The sequence below is a fragment of the Tursiops truncatus genome, chromosome 15 (genome assembly GCF_011762595.2).
Source record: "Tursiops truncatus isolate mTurTru1 chromosome 15, mTurTru1.mat.Y, whole genome shotgun sequence".
NCBI classification, from domain to species: domain Eukaryota; kingdom Metazoa; phylum Chordata; class Mammalia; order Artiodactyla; family Delphinidae; genus Tursiops; species Tursiops truncatus.
The window spans coordinates 7,204,756-7,216,332 of NC_047048.1; the positions used below are offsets into that span (position 1 = coordinate 7,204,756).

Consider the following 11,577-nt stretch of genomic DNA (forward strand, 5'->3'; position numbering starts at 1 on the left):
TTTGGCTTTTGGGATTAAACTCAGACCCCTTCGCGTAGAACATAAGGCCCTCTGTGATGTGGCCGTTGCCTCACCCTCTGTAACCTCATCTGCTACCACTCACATATCCCTTTCCCACAAGCCATCCTGAATTACTTGGATCCCACAGCAGAGTCGTGGTATTTCATTCCTCTGAGCCCTCGGACTTGCTGTTCCCGATTCCTAGAATGCCTTTCCCTGCGTTCTTCTCGGGTGATCCCTAACCCCCATGCACTCTTCTGACTCATCTCAAGTGACACCTCCTCCAGGAAGCCTTTGCTGACTCCTCCTTTCGAGGCCCCTTATCTGGTTCCCACAGCCCCTCCCGTATCTCAGCAGAGATTTATAGTACGAAGGGCCTCGCCTAAGACTGGGTTGTCAGATATGCAGCAGCAATGGAACCCTGGCCTGAGGACGGGGCTCTAGTTACCCTACGCCTCCGAATCACCTATGATCTCTCATTTCTTCCCTCAGAGGACGCATCCTCAGGCATCTGCCCTGCCTTTGCGCCAAACACACTTAGCAGGCTGAGCGAATCCTCGGGCTCAAACTGACAAGCCAACCTCGGCAACTCCAGCCGCCAAAGCTGTCCTGGCCCCGGAGCCCCGGAGCCTGCTGGCGGCGGCTGTGCCCTGCTGGTGGTGGAGGCCCCCGAGGAAGCGCTCCAGGCAGGGTAGGGAGGAAGGCGGGGCCTGCGGCTGTACAAGTCGGTGTCCCGGGCCTGGGACGGAAGTTGCAGAAGTACAATTAGTTTCAGTTTTGTTTCTCTTTCAGGAGCCCAGCAACAGCAGCGCCAGGGCCTCGGGGGCCCCCACTCCGGGTCCTGGAGCCCCGGCTAGGTAAGGAGAGGGGCTTGGAGGGCGACTGAAGGGACAGCTGAACTGGAGGGGGTGGGGGAAGGGGGAGAGCGGGAGGAAGGGGAAGGGAGTGGGGAGAGGGACCCAGAAGGCGGGAGGAGAGGGGAGGAGAGGGGAGGCTTCCCCCGCGGGGCCAGAGATCCGAGACTTCCTGGGGAAGACCCCCTCCCACTCTCTGAGCTCTCCAGCCAGCCCCTGCTTTCTGGAAGTTTGGGGGAAATCCCCCAAGTTTCTTTATCAAGTATTTCACAGCCACTGTGCAGGGAGCTGGGGGCATTCACAGCTGATCCTCATGTGACTCCTACCCTCCAGAGGCTTCTAGGAAAGCAGGAGGCCTCTTGCAGCAGGAAAGGCTGAAAGAAAAGGGCTGGAGGAGATGGGGCAAAGGCTACGCGGTGACCCTGAGTTTGAGGAACTGGAAGGAAAGAGCGAGGCGGCCCCTTCCTCTCACGCATCCTTCTGCCTGTTCATTTCAGGATAGTCGAGGCAGGAAGTGGGGCCCTCACAACCCGTGATGCCGCTGCCAGAGCCTAGGAGGCAGGTGTACGGGGCTGTGGGAATTGGGGTCCCTCATACTCCCCCACTCTCCGGGAGTCAAGGCACATCTGCCCACCCAGACCCTCGGCGGGTCCTCTGTGCCCTCCCCTCACCTGGCATCCCACCCCCAGCAGGACCCCCAGGATCTATTCACACCTGACTCGCATCCCATGTGCCACAAGGCCTGTCAGTGGGGGACACCGATCGTTACACCGGCAGGTCTCTAAGGCTGTGCTTCTTGGTGTTGTCATATCTCGCAGGGCCTGACATGCAAAAGCGGCCTTTACTTTTTCATAGTTGCTGAATGTCTGCAGGGAGGAGGGAGGCGGCTCTTTATCTCAAGAGACCAGAAGAAAATTCCTGGCCATTCAGGTGAGACCCCAGACCTGGTGGGGCTTGAGGATGGGGGAGAGGTGAGAGGGCAGGTGGGGGCCACCGCGGAGGTGCCCTCTGTCCTCTGACCCCGACCCCTCGCTTGCAGAATGGTTTCCCAGGGCTCCTCGCCCTCCCTGCTGGAGGCCCTGAGCAGCGACTTCCTAGCCTGTAAAATCTGCCTGGAGCAGCTGCGGGTGCCCAAAACGTTGCCCTGCCTGCATACCTACTGCCAGGACTGCCTGGCCCAGTTGGCCGAGGGCAGCCACCTCCGATGCCCTGAGTGCCGCGAGACTGTGCCTGTGCCGCCCACGGGCGTGGCTGCCTTCAAGACCAACTTCTTTGTCAACGGGCTCCTGGATTTGGTGAAGGCCCGAGCCGGTGGAGACCTGCGCGCAGGGAAGCCGGCCTGTGCACTGTGCCCGCTGATGGGGGGCGCCAGCGCGGGGGGGCCAGCCACAGCCCGGTGCCTGGACTGCGCCGACGACTTGTGCCAGGCCTGTGCCGATGGGCACCGCTGCACTCGGCAGACCCACAGCCACCGAGTGGTGGACCTGGTGGGCTACAGGGCAGGGTGGTACGACGAGGAGGCCCGGGAGCGCCAGGCGGCCCAGTGTCCCCAGCACCCGGGGGAGTCCCTGCGCTTCCTTTGCCAGCCCTGCTCCCAGCTGCTGTGCCGGGAGTGTCGCCTGGACCCCCACCTGGACCACCCCTGCCTGCCCCTGGCCGAGGCTGTGCGTGCCCGGAGGCCAGGCCTCGAGGAGCTACTGGCGGGCGTGGACAGCAACCTGGCCGAGCTGGAGGCCACCCGGCTGGCGGAAGAGGAAGCCTTGGCCTGTCTGCGGGAGCAGGCAGCCAAGGTGGGCACGCAGGTGGAAGAGGCAGCCGAGGGGGTCCTCCGGGCCCTCCTGGCCCAGAAGCAGGAGGTGCTGGGGCAGCTACGGGCCCACGTGGAGGCTGCCGAGGAGGCTGCACGGGAGAGGCTGGGGGAACTGGAGAGCCGGGCACAGGTGGCAAGGGAGGCGGCCGCCTTTGCCCGTCGCGTGCTCAGCCTGGGTCGGGAGGCCGAGATACTCTCGCTGGAGGGGGCAATTGCCCAAAGGCTTCAGCAGCTGCAGCGTTGTCCCTGGATGCCTGGGCCAGCCCCCTGCCTGCTGCCCCAGCTGGATCTCCATCCTGGACTCCTGGACAAGAACCGCCAGCTGCTAAGGCTCTCCTTTCAGGAGCAGCAGCCCCAGAAGGACAGCGGGAAAGACGGAGCCAGAAGCCAGGGAGGCGCTGCAACCCCGCCCCAGAGCAGGGACGGAGCCCAGACCCCAAAGCAGGACAGCGCGCAGCCACCCCAGGAAGATGGAGCCCAGACCCTAAAGGCGGAGAGAGCCGAGACGCCCCAAGAAGATGGAGCCCAGACCCCGAAAGAGGGCAGAGCCCAGACACCCCAGGAAGATGGAGGAGCCCAGTCCCCAAGGGGCGGCCGATCCAACAAGAAGAGGAAGTTCAAAGGCAGGCTCAAGTCCGTTTCCCGGGAGCCCAGCCCAGCACCTGGGCCGAACCTGGAGGGCTCTGGCCTCCTCCCCAGGCCCATCTTTTTCTGCAGCTTCCCCACACGGATGCCGGGGGACAAGCGGTCTCCGCGGATCACCGGGCTGTGTCCCTTTGGCTCCCGGGAGATCCTGGTGGCAGATGAGCAGAACAGGGCCCTGAAGCGCTTCTCCCTCAATGGCGACTACAAGGGCGCGGTGCCCGTCCCCGAGGGCTGCTCCCCGTGCAGCGTGGCCGCCCTGCAGGACGCCGTGGCCTTCTCGGCTGGCGCTCGCCTCTATCTCATCCGCCCCAACGGCGAGGTGCAGTGGCGCCGGGCGCTGAGCCTCTGCCAGGCCAGCCACGCCGTGGCCGCCATGCCGAGCGGGGACCGGGTGGCCGTCAGCGTGTCAGGCCACGTGGAGGTGTACAACATGGAAGGCAGCCTGGCCACCCGGTTTATCCCTGGGGGCAAGGCCAGCCGGGGCCTGCGGGCGCTAGTGTTCCTGACCACCAGCCCCCAGGGCAATTTCGTGGGGTCAGATTGGCAGCAGAGTAGCCTGGTGGTCTGTGACGGGCTGGGCCAGGTGATTGGGGAGTACCGGGGGCCGGGCCTGCACGGCTGCCAGCCAGGCTCTGTGTCCGTGGATAAGAAGGGCTACATCTTTCTGACCCTTCGGGAGGTCAACAAGGTGGTGATCCTCGATCCGAAGGGGTCGCTGCTCGGTGACTTCCTGACGGCCTATCACGGCCTGGAAAAGCCCCGGGTGACCACCATGGTGGATGGCAGGTACCTGGTTGTGTCCCTCAGTAATGGGACCATCCATGTCTTTCGGGTCCGCCCTCCTGACAGTTAAAGGGCTGGGACTGGAGAGACACTTCGGGGTGGGGGGACTGGGGGGGTAGAGAGAAGGGAAGCAGGGCGGCCCGAGGGATGTGGTGGCCGAGGGCATTTTCCCAGAGAGCAGGGGTTGGCAACTTTTCAAGGTGAAGTGCGAAACCGCTCTTCAGGTGCGCAGGAATAGGGACCAAGGCGGGTGGCATGGCCGTAACCCTCGGAAGCGGAGGAGGAGGGGTTGGAGGGGTACTGGGCATTAATGCTTCTTGCTTTTGCTGGGGGTGACTGCCACTGCCGCCGCCGTAGAGTCTAGGTTTCCAAGATGTGTAAGCTAGTCCTGATTTGAGTTCTTTAAAACCATTCCTGATGGGGTAGCCCAGGGAGAGTCTTGGGGAAGTGGGTAGAAATAGTCCTTTAAGCCCAGGGCTTGAAGGGTATGTCAGGTATGTACTTTCTGGAAGAGAGCTGAGAACCCCCTCCCCTCTGACTTGAATGGGACGCACCAAGTCAGAAGAGGTCTGGGATTTTGAACCCGGCCATAAATGGCATCTTCCACCAGCCTCGGCTGGGAAGTTGAGGCTCCTCTGATAATGGCGTCCCCCAGTGAAGTGCGGGCTGGACTTCATGGGGGACCAAGTATAGACACAAGCCGAGGCCAACAGGCGTTTACCTTTAAGTCCGTGAAGAGAATGTGCTACTAGAAAATGGAACCCGGCAGGGTTGGAGTCTAAAACACAGGGTTCTGAGTGTGAGACAAGGGGAGACCCTGGGTCTTACCCCCTGACTTCCACCACCCCTCACCTCCAAGCCAACCTGAGGCCAGACCTATGTAGGATTTAAAACCTTTTCTTTTTTGATGTCTTTACACTTCCTGGAGTTTATTTTTAGCCCCCTCTTAGTTTTCTGGCACAATTCCTTTTGAGAAATTGTGGCTGCATTAAGGGGTTGAAGGCATTTGTCCATATTGCCGTTATGGGTGGGGAAAAAACCTAAGGCTAGAGGCCAGGTGCGGGACTCAGGGGCCAAACCGGTTGGAAGACCTGGGAAGTCGGTAGTGGGGCTGGGATGGGCGGAGGGGTGAAAATCTCATGGAGGGATCCCATCAGAAGGGAGCCGTGACCACCGGCCTTTTGCACAGGCTGTGGCAGCGGTGGAACTGAGGTGGACATGTTTAGCCAGGGGCTGTTGAGAGGTGACCAAAGGGAATAATATGTAAGGATCATGGGCAATGAGTGTTCATGGGAACCAGAGAGATTTTGGACAAGTCCAGATGGAAAATGCAGGACATTAGGTGTAGGGAAAAGAAAATCTGTTTCCAGGGAGGTCGTTGATTGTTTAATGAAGTGAAAGGGGAAATCATCAATGTTAGGTGGACAAATTCAATTATATAAAATTTTGAAATGTATGCACAGGAAAGAAGAACGAAGATTAAAGGAAAATCAATGAGATGAGGAAATGACGGAGCATTGATCTAAGGAGTCTCCAGTATATGGAGCGACTAAACAGATCTACTTGGTCAAATGACCAAATAAGCCGTATACCCAAGGGGAACGCACACAGGCCAGGACACATAAAATGAAACATAAAATAAAATCGACCACTTGCATTCGTCAAAAATACGTTTTAAAAAATATGTCGTGGGGAAATAGACCCCTGGCACTATAAATGATGCTTCCTGGTGAACAGTTTGGCAATTCTTGACAAAAGTCAAAGAAGTGATTATAAGACGAAGTTATCACACTTTGGGGAGTACATTCTGGGAAAAGGATACAAAAGGAAAAAACGTATCTGCACACAGGTATTTGTGGCCACCCTGTCTATTACAGTCTTTGACAGGAAACAGCTCAGCTTAGCTCGCCAATTCTGGCTAGACCAGAATCTAGCCAAGTAGACTGTGTTCTACCAGGACAGTGAGCTGCTGCCTTCATGGATGACAATTATGAGAACTATTTAGGAGAATATGATGTTATATGATGCAATCGTAAGCCAAAAAAAAAAAGATTTTGGCTTTCTGTTCATGTAATGATAGCAACAAGATAAAACCATGTCTGAATAGTTACCGAATGGAAATAGGTTCAAAATGTGTAAATAGTCAGTGATTGGGGAGATTGGGTTCTTTTTATTTCATGCTGTTATTCATATACGCACATTTCTACTTCAGTTATTACTGTCCGTTAAATAACATATATGCTTGACTACTTCAGAAAAATACACTCAAGAATAACTACTGGATTTGTGAATGAATGTGTCAGAATAAGTGAGACTGTTCTGTCAGGGGTAGGGGTGGGGGGCTAGGCAGGAGTCAGGAGGAGAATCCCAGCCAGTCAGGACCCAGCAGGGAGGAAGGTTCGTCAGAGCAGGGTCCTGTCTGGTGACTGACCAAGGAATCTGCCCTGGGAAGTTTGCAGAGGTCAGGTGGTCCCCGTGGGTGGTCCCCGTGGGTGATCGGTCATTGTGGAGTGTCCAGAGACAGGGGAAGGTCTTACTGAGTTCACCAACTAATTCAGACCAACTGGAAACCAAGCGGCGGTTCTGCAGAACCAGCTGGTTTAAGATGAGATGCACGAGTCGGGTGCCGTGTCTGTCTTCTTTGCAGCTCTCTCTACAGAGTCAGCACAGTGACGGCTCCTAGTAGGTGCTCTGTAAACGCCTGTGGAGTGAATTGATGTCTAGAAAATGCCAGGTTGTCCAAAACTTTGGCTTGTGGGAAATCTCCAGTAGGGGGCACTGTGGACACAGCCTACCATAAGCCTCCAGGAGACTGGCTCAGCTCTAAGTCACAAAAGAGGTGAAATTCGCGTGTCCTTCTTATATGTCCTGGGCAGGGGGTGGGGGTGGGGGGTCCTGGCCTCTAGGGGATAAATACCTTCAGGTTTGCAGAGCCGCATGGGAGCCACGTGCAGAGGGCCCGGCTGGTGGAATGGCTGCAGTCAAGTGGCTCACCCCTGAGGCAGGAATAGAGAACTTCCAGAGGGAAATATCACCTGGATTCAGGAAGAGAATCCCACAGATGCTCTAAAGATGAAGGAGGCACAGGGCTTTCCATGATGCTGTAAGAAGCTTGGGGAGTCAGGCACTGGACGATTGACAGACTTACTGAATTTTCCTCGTGAAGGGGTAGGGGTGGGAAGGCACAGAACATGGCAAAATGTGAAACGGATGAGAAGTATAGCATTGAGCATAATTTGGAGGTAAAATCCTCAGTGCCCCAACTGTCACCTGGGAATCCTAAATCCCAGCACAGAAAGCACTGCTCGGTGCGGAGAGAGAGTTCTCGGCTCAACTACAGATGTTAAGCAATAGGAACATTGTGAAAGATCCGACATCCGCACCCTGCATTGGACTATGACAAGGATCGCTCATTCCTTGTGCTGTTTGGAACTCTCCAGATCGTGTAGGAAAGGAGAATGCCGTTCGGGTAGAGAGAAAGGGAGTAGAGAACCTTGTTCATATTCTCTGTGCTTAAAAAAGGAAGGTGAGGGCTTCCCTGGTGGCGCAGTGGTTGAGAGTCCGCCTGCCGATGCAGGGGACACGGGTTCGAGCCCTGGTCTGGGAGGATCCCACATGCCGCGGAGCAACTAGGCCCGTGAGCCATGGCCGCTGAGCCTGCACGTCTGGAGCCTGTGCTCCGCAACAAGAGAGGCCGCGATAGTGAGAGGCCCGCGCACCATGATGAAGAGTGGCCCCCGCTTGCCACAACTAGAGAAAGCCCTCGCACAGAAACGAAGACCCAACACTGCCATAAATAAATAAATAAATAAATAAATTTAAATGATAAATCATATCTTTAAAAAAAAAAAAAAAGGAAGGTGAATGAGGCAGTGGAGACCTGGGTTGAATGCTGGCTCTTCCAACTAAATAGCTGTGTGATGTTGGTCTAGCTCCCTAACCTCTCTGAACCTCAGTTTCTACATCAGTAAAATAGCGATAATAGTATTCACCATGCCCACCTCACGGGGTGGTGGTAAGGACTGGCTGAGAGGCATAGAGAAGGATTTTGTACCCCATAAAGCTCAAATCTGCAGTCTTGGTTGGGAAAAATTTTAACCGACTTTAGCACTGACTTATTTTCCATCAGGGTAAGCTTGAATGGGGATATTGTGCGCATGCATTGTGAGGGGAAAACTCGAGGACGTCTGGGTAGAGTTGTGACCTGCTTCTCCTTTGGAGGAGACTGTTCTGTTTCGCTTTCCAGCAGTTATTTGGAGAAGCCATTTGCTAAGACACAGCAGTGACCATAGGAGCAGAAGGGACCAATGGCCAGCTTGCTAAGACTAAGGCCAGCTGAGAATCAGGCTGTACTAATGAAGGCCTGACAGCCATAGACATTTAGAAGAAATTCAAAATGGCAAGAGTAGCCCAATTTTTTGGTAATTTAGAGAAAATATAATTTGGGAGAAAATAACTCTTCTTTCGCTGTAGTCTTATTATTACTATATCTATAATGCCATGTCATCGAATAATCTACAGAGAATATTCCAGAGGGGCAGACATTCAAGAGAGAAGTCAGAAGCCTTCCGAGGAAATTGATGAGGTTGGTGACCTGAGCTGGGCGAGATGTGATAAGTGGGTGCCAAGATCAAGGTATTGGACAATTTCTCCTGGGCAGGTCAGCTGAGAACTAGAGTTATCTCGTAAGTCAGGTGGGAGATTGGATGGGGATGCAGAGTTCTGTTTGGGGGAGAGAATGGTCTTGGACTAGCTGGGGCAGGGAGCTGCCAGAGAGAGTGCTCAAGAAGACGTTCCCATTAGGAGAAAGATGAAGTTCAGATGCAGGCTTAGGAAAACAGGTAACTTGACAGAAGGTAACAAAACCAGCCTACCCAACTGATTCATGAATGTAGTTTAATTAAATGAGTCTGGATGGGAACAAAAATAGGTCACAGAGTGATTGGAGGTGTGGAGAAGGCTCAACAGGGTCTGGCTGACCTCACCCTCACCTGAAGCCTGGGTGAGGAATCTTTGGGACCGGGTGGAGAGGGGACCGTCTGTAAAGAGGCAATTAGGAAGTAGTTTGGGGAGGTTTTGGAACGCTATCTGACTTGTCTTCAGAGAAAGTTTGAACTGGCTGCATTAGCAGCTAAGAGAAATGGGCTTGAAAATGGTGGAATTGGGGCCTCTGTACCAGTGGTGTGAGCCCAGCAAGTATTTCTTTGCTGCCACCAGGCTGAAGAATCTGTGTTGTAAACTCGTTCATTCCTTTATACTTTGTATCATTCTTTTCTGTTTCTTAATAAATTCTTTTGAAACATGTGGACCTTCTCTCAGATGGTTCGTGCGTCTGGGAAATGATCAACACCCAGGTAGCGGACCTCCCTGGCGGTCCAGTGGTTAAGACTCCGCACTTCCACTGCAGGGGGCGCAGGTTCGATCCCTGGTCGGGGAACTAAGATCCCACATGCCTCGCGACACGGCCCGGGTAGTGAAGGGAATCAGATATCATGGCCGTTCCTTGATATAGCTCCAGAGATGCTACACGGGATCCTTGGGGACATTTCAGAAGCAGGGTGATCAGCACAGTCATCGTCTGTGGTCCCAGCCCTCGTCCCGGGCCACTCCCACCTGTAGGACAGAGGGGCCCTCTGGGCAGAAGTGTGCATCTTCCAGGCTCACGTTTGGTGGGAGGCAGCCCTCAGGTGATCCGGCCCAGCAGGACCCCGTGGAGGTGTATATGAAGGAGGTGGGCCAGGGGCCCAGGTCAGGATGGCTGTGCCCATCACTGGTCTCTGCTCGTTTTCTGGCTTGTGGGCTCCATCTAACGTGCTGCATTTGTGATCCCACAGTGGCCCCTGCAGGGCTGGGAGGTACCCAGGCTCTAGGAATATCTGCCTACTGGCCCAACCCACCCCCTCTGACCTCCTCTCCAAAGCCCCTCCAGGAGCTCCTGACCCTCCCTTCTGAGTCCTGAGCAGGAAGAGAAAAGATCTCAGGTCTTTATTTCGAATTCACTCAGCCTCCGGCCTCCGCATCAAATACAGGCGTCAAGCAACGGTTATGGAGTGCCACCTACCTGTGCTTCACATCCATCGCCTTCCGGGATGGAAGTAGGCACCATCGTTATTTTACAGACACGGAGACCTAGGCCTGCGAGCTTTGCTCATTTTAAGTAGATTTCGTTTCTGACTCCAAAGGCTGCCCTTCCGACCAGCTCTGAATCCGGAGCCTCATTCATCGATGAGAGAGCTGAACGAAATGAGATCTGAGGTTCTTCCCCGAGCTAACAGGCCAGGACCTATCCCTAAGCAGGTCCAGAATCTAGGCCCAGGAAGGGAAGCTCAGTGATGCCCCACATACCCCCACCACCATCTTCTCAGTGCCAGAGAGGCCCCGCCTCCCCACGGAGCAGGAATGACATGCCACAAGAGAATGCTCTAAGTGGCTCATGGGGAAGCAGAGGGTGTGGAGGGCCCACCACTGCTGCGGTGACAGCCTGAATAAGAATTCCGCAATTCATCATCTAATGACTCAGCCTGGCTTTGGACCAGAGCCTCTGTGAGCCCTGGGGAGTGTGACTCAGCAGCTGAGGGGGCCGGGCGGGAGAGCCTGTGGGTCCATGTGAGCGGCGGCTGTGGGGAGAACGGCCTGTTCTAGCTCCAGACCCCAAGGCGAAGCGTCTGGCCCTGTGGTCAGGCACATGTGTCCTCGGTTCCCAGCCATGCGGCCCAGCCTCCTCCCTCAAACCTGGGTCTCTCTCTCTCCTCTGCATTGGAGAAGTCGCAGCCCTGGAGGCGGCAGACCCACTGCCTCTGCTCACAGCCATGGGGTCTGCAGCAAGTTGCCAGGCCAAAGACTCTGCAGGCCTCTCTCTTCTTCGCTGCCCTGCTGGGGTCAGGCCACCTTCGAATAAGGGCAGCAGAGGACACACTGTAGGGGTGGGGAAGCCGGGCTATGTCACAGGCTGGGCACACAGCTCGACAGATGTTCACTGTATCCCTCCTCGTCACTGGGGTCAGGGGAAGGGGGCTCTGGGGTCTTGATTTTGCTCCAGGGTCAACTCAGAAAATGTCTCTTCCCCATCAGAAAGGGCAACGTCTGTTTCCTCTCCCCTGAACACTAATTTAGGGACAGTCTCACCAGAAGAAAAGAGCCAGAGCAAGGAGACATGGAACAGCCCCCGAATCCAGCGAGGGGCCAGGGCACCGAGGCCAGGGGTCCACGTGCAGGGCGGGTGTACACAGACCCGCTTCCTCCCTCCAGCGCCTGCTTCCCTCCCATCTCTGACGGCCCTGACTACTTTCTCACCTCGATTATTCACACGCAGCTCTTTCCTCACCTGCAAAACCCTTCAGGACAAGAACTTCTGATTCACACTGAATTTTCCATAACCAGGTGTTCTATAAATACTGGTGAGTGAAAAGAACAAATGAGTGAATTTGGGCTAAAATCTAGTCCCTGTCGCTTACGTCAGATAGAACACAGAGAGGAGCTGGAAAC

The 11,577-nt window shown here is 55.4% G+C and overlaps 1 protein-coding gene across 3 annotated transcripts; it reads left to right on the forward strand.

Annotated features, from left to right (window-relative positions):
- Positions 1-554: 554 nt before the first annotated feature.
- Positions 555-9,398, forward strand: TRIM56 (tripartite motif containing 56). 3 transcript variants are annotated; one of them, XM_019933780.3, is made up of 5 exons: positions 555-691; positions 793-857; positions 1,352-1,412; positions 1,673-1,784; positions 1,894-9,398. In XM_019933780.3, the coding sequence occupies exons 4-5, from the start codon at positions 1,717-1,719 to the stop codon at positions 4,160-4,162; spliced, it is 2,337 nt and encodes a 778-aa protein (XP_019789339.2). In that variant the 5' UTR covers positions 555-691; positions 793-857; positions 1,352-1,412; positions 1,673-1,716; the 3' UTR covers positions 4,163-9,398. The 3 variants fall into 3 exon arrangements, with proteins under 3 accessions (XP_019789339.2, XP_019789338.2, XP_019789341.2); XM_019933779.3 differs by lacking the exon at positions 1,352-1,412; XM_019933782.3 differs by lacking the exon at positions 1,352-1,412 and having other exon boundaries at positions 1,710-1,784.
- Positions 9,399-11,577: the final 2,179 nt, after the last annotated feature.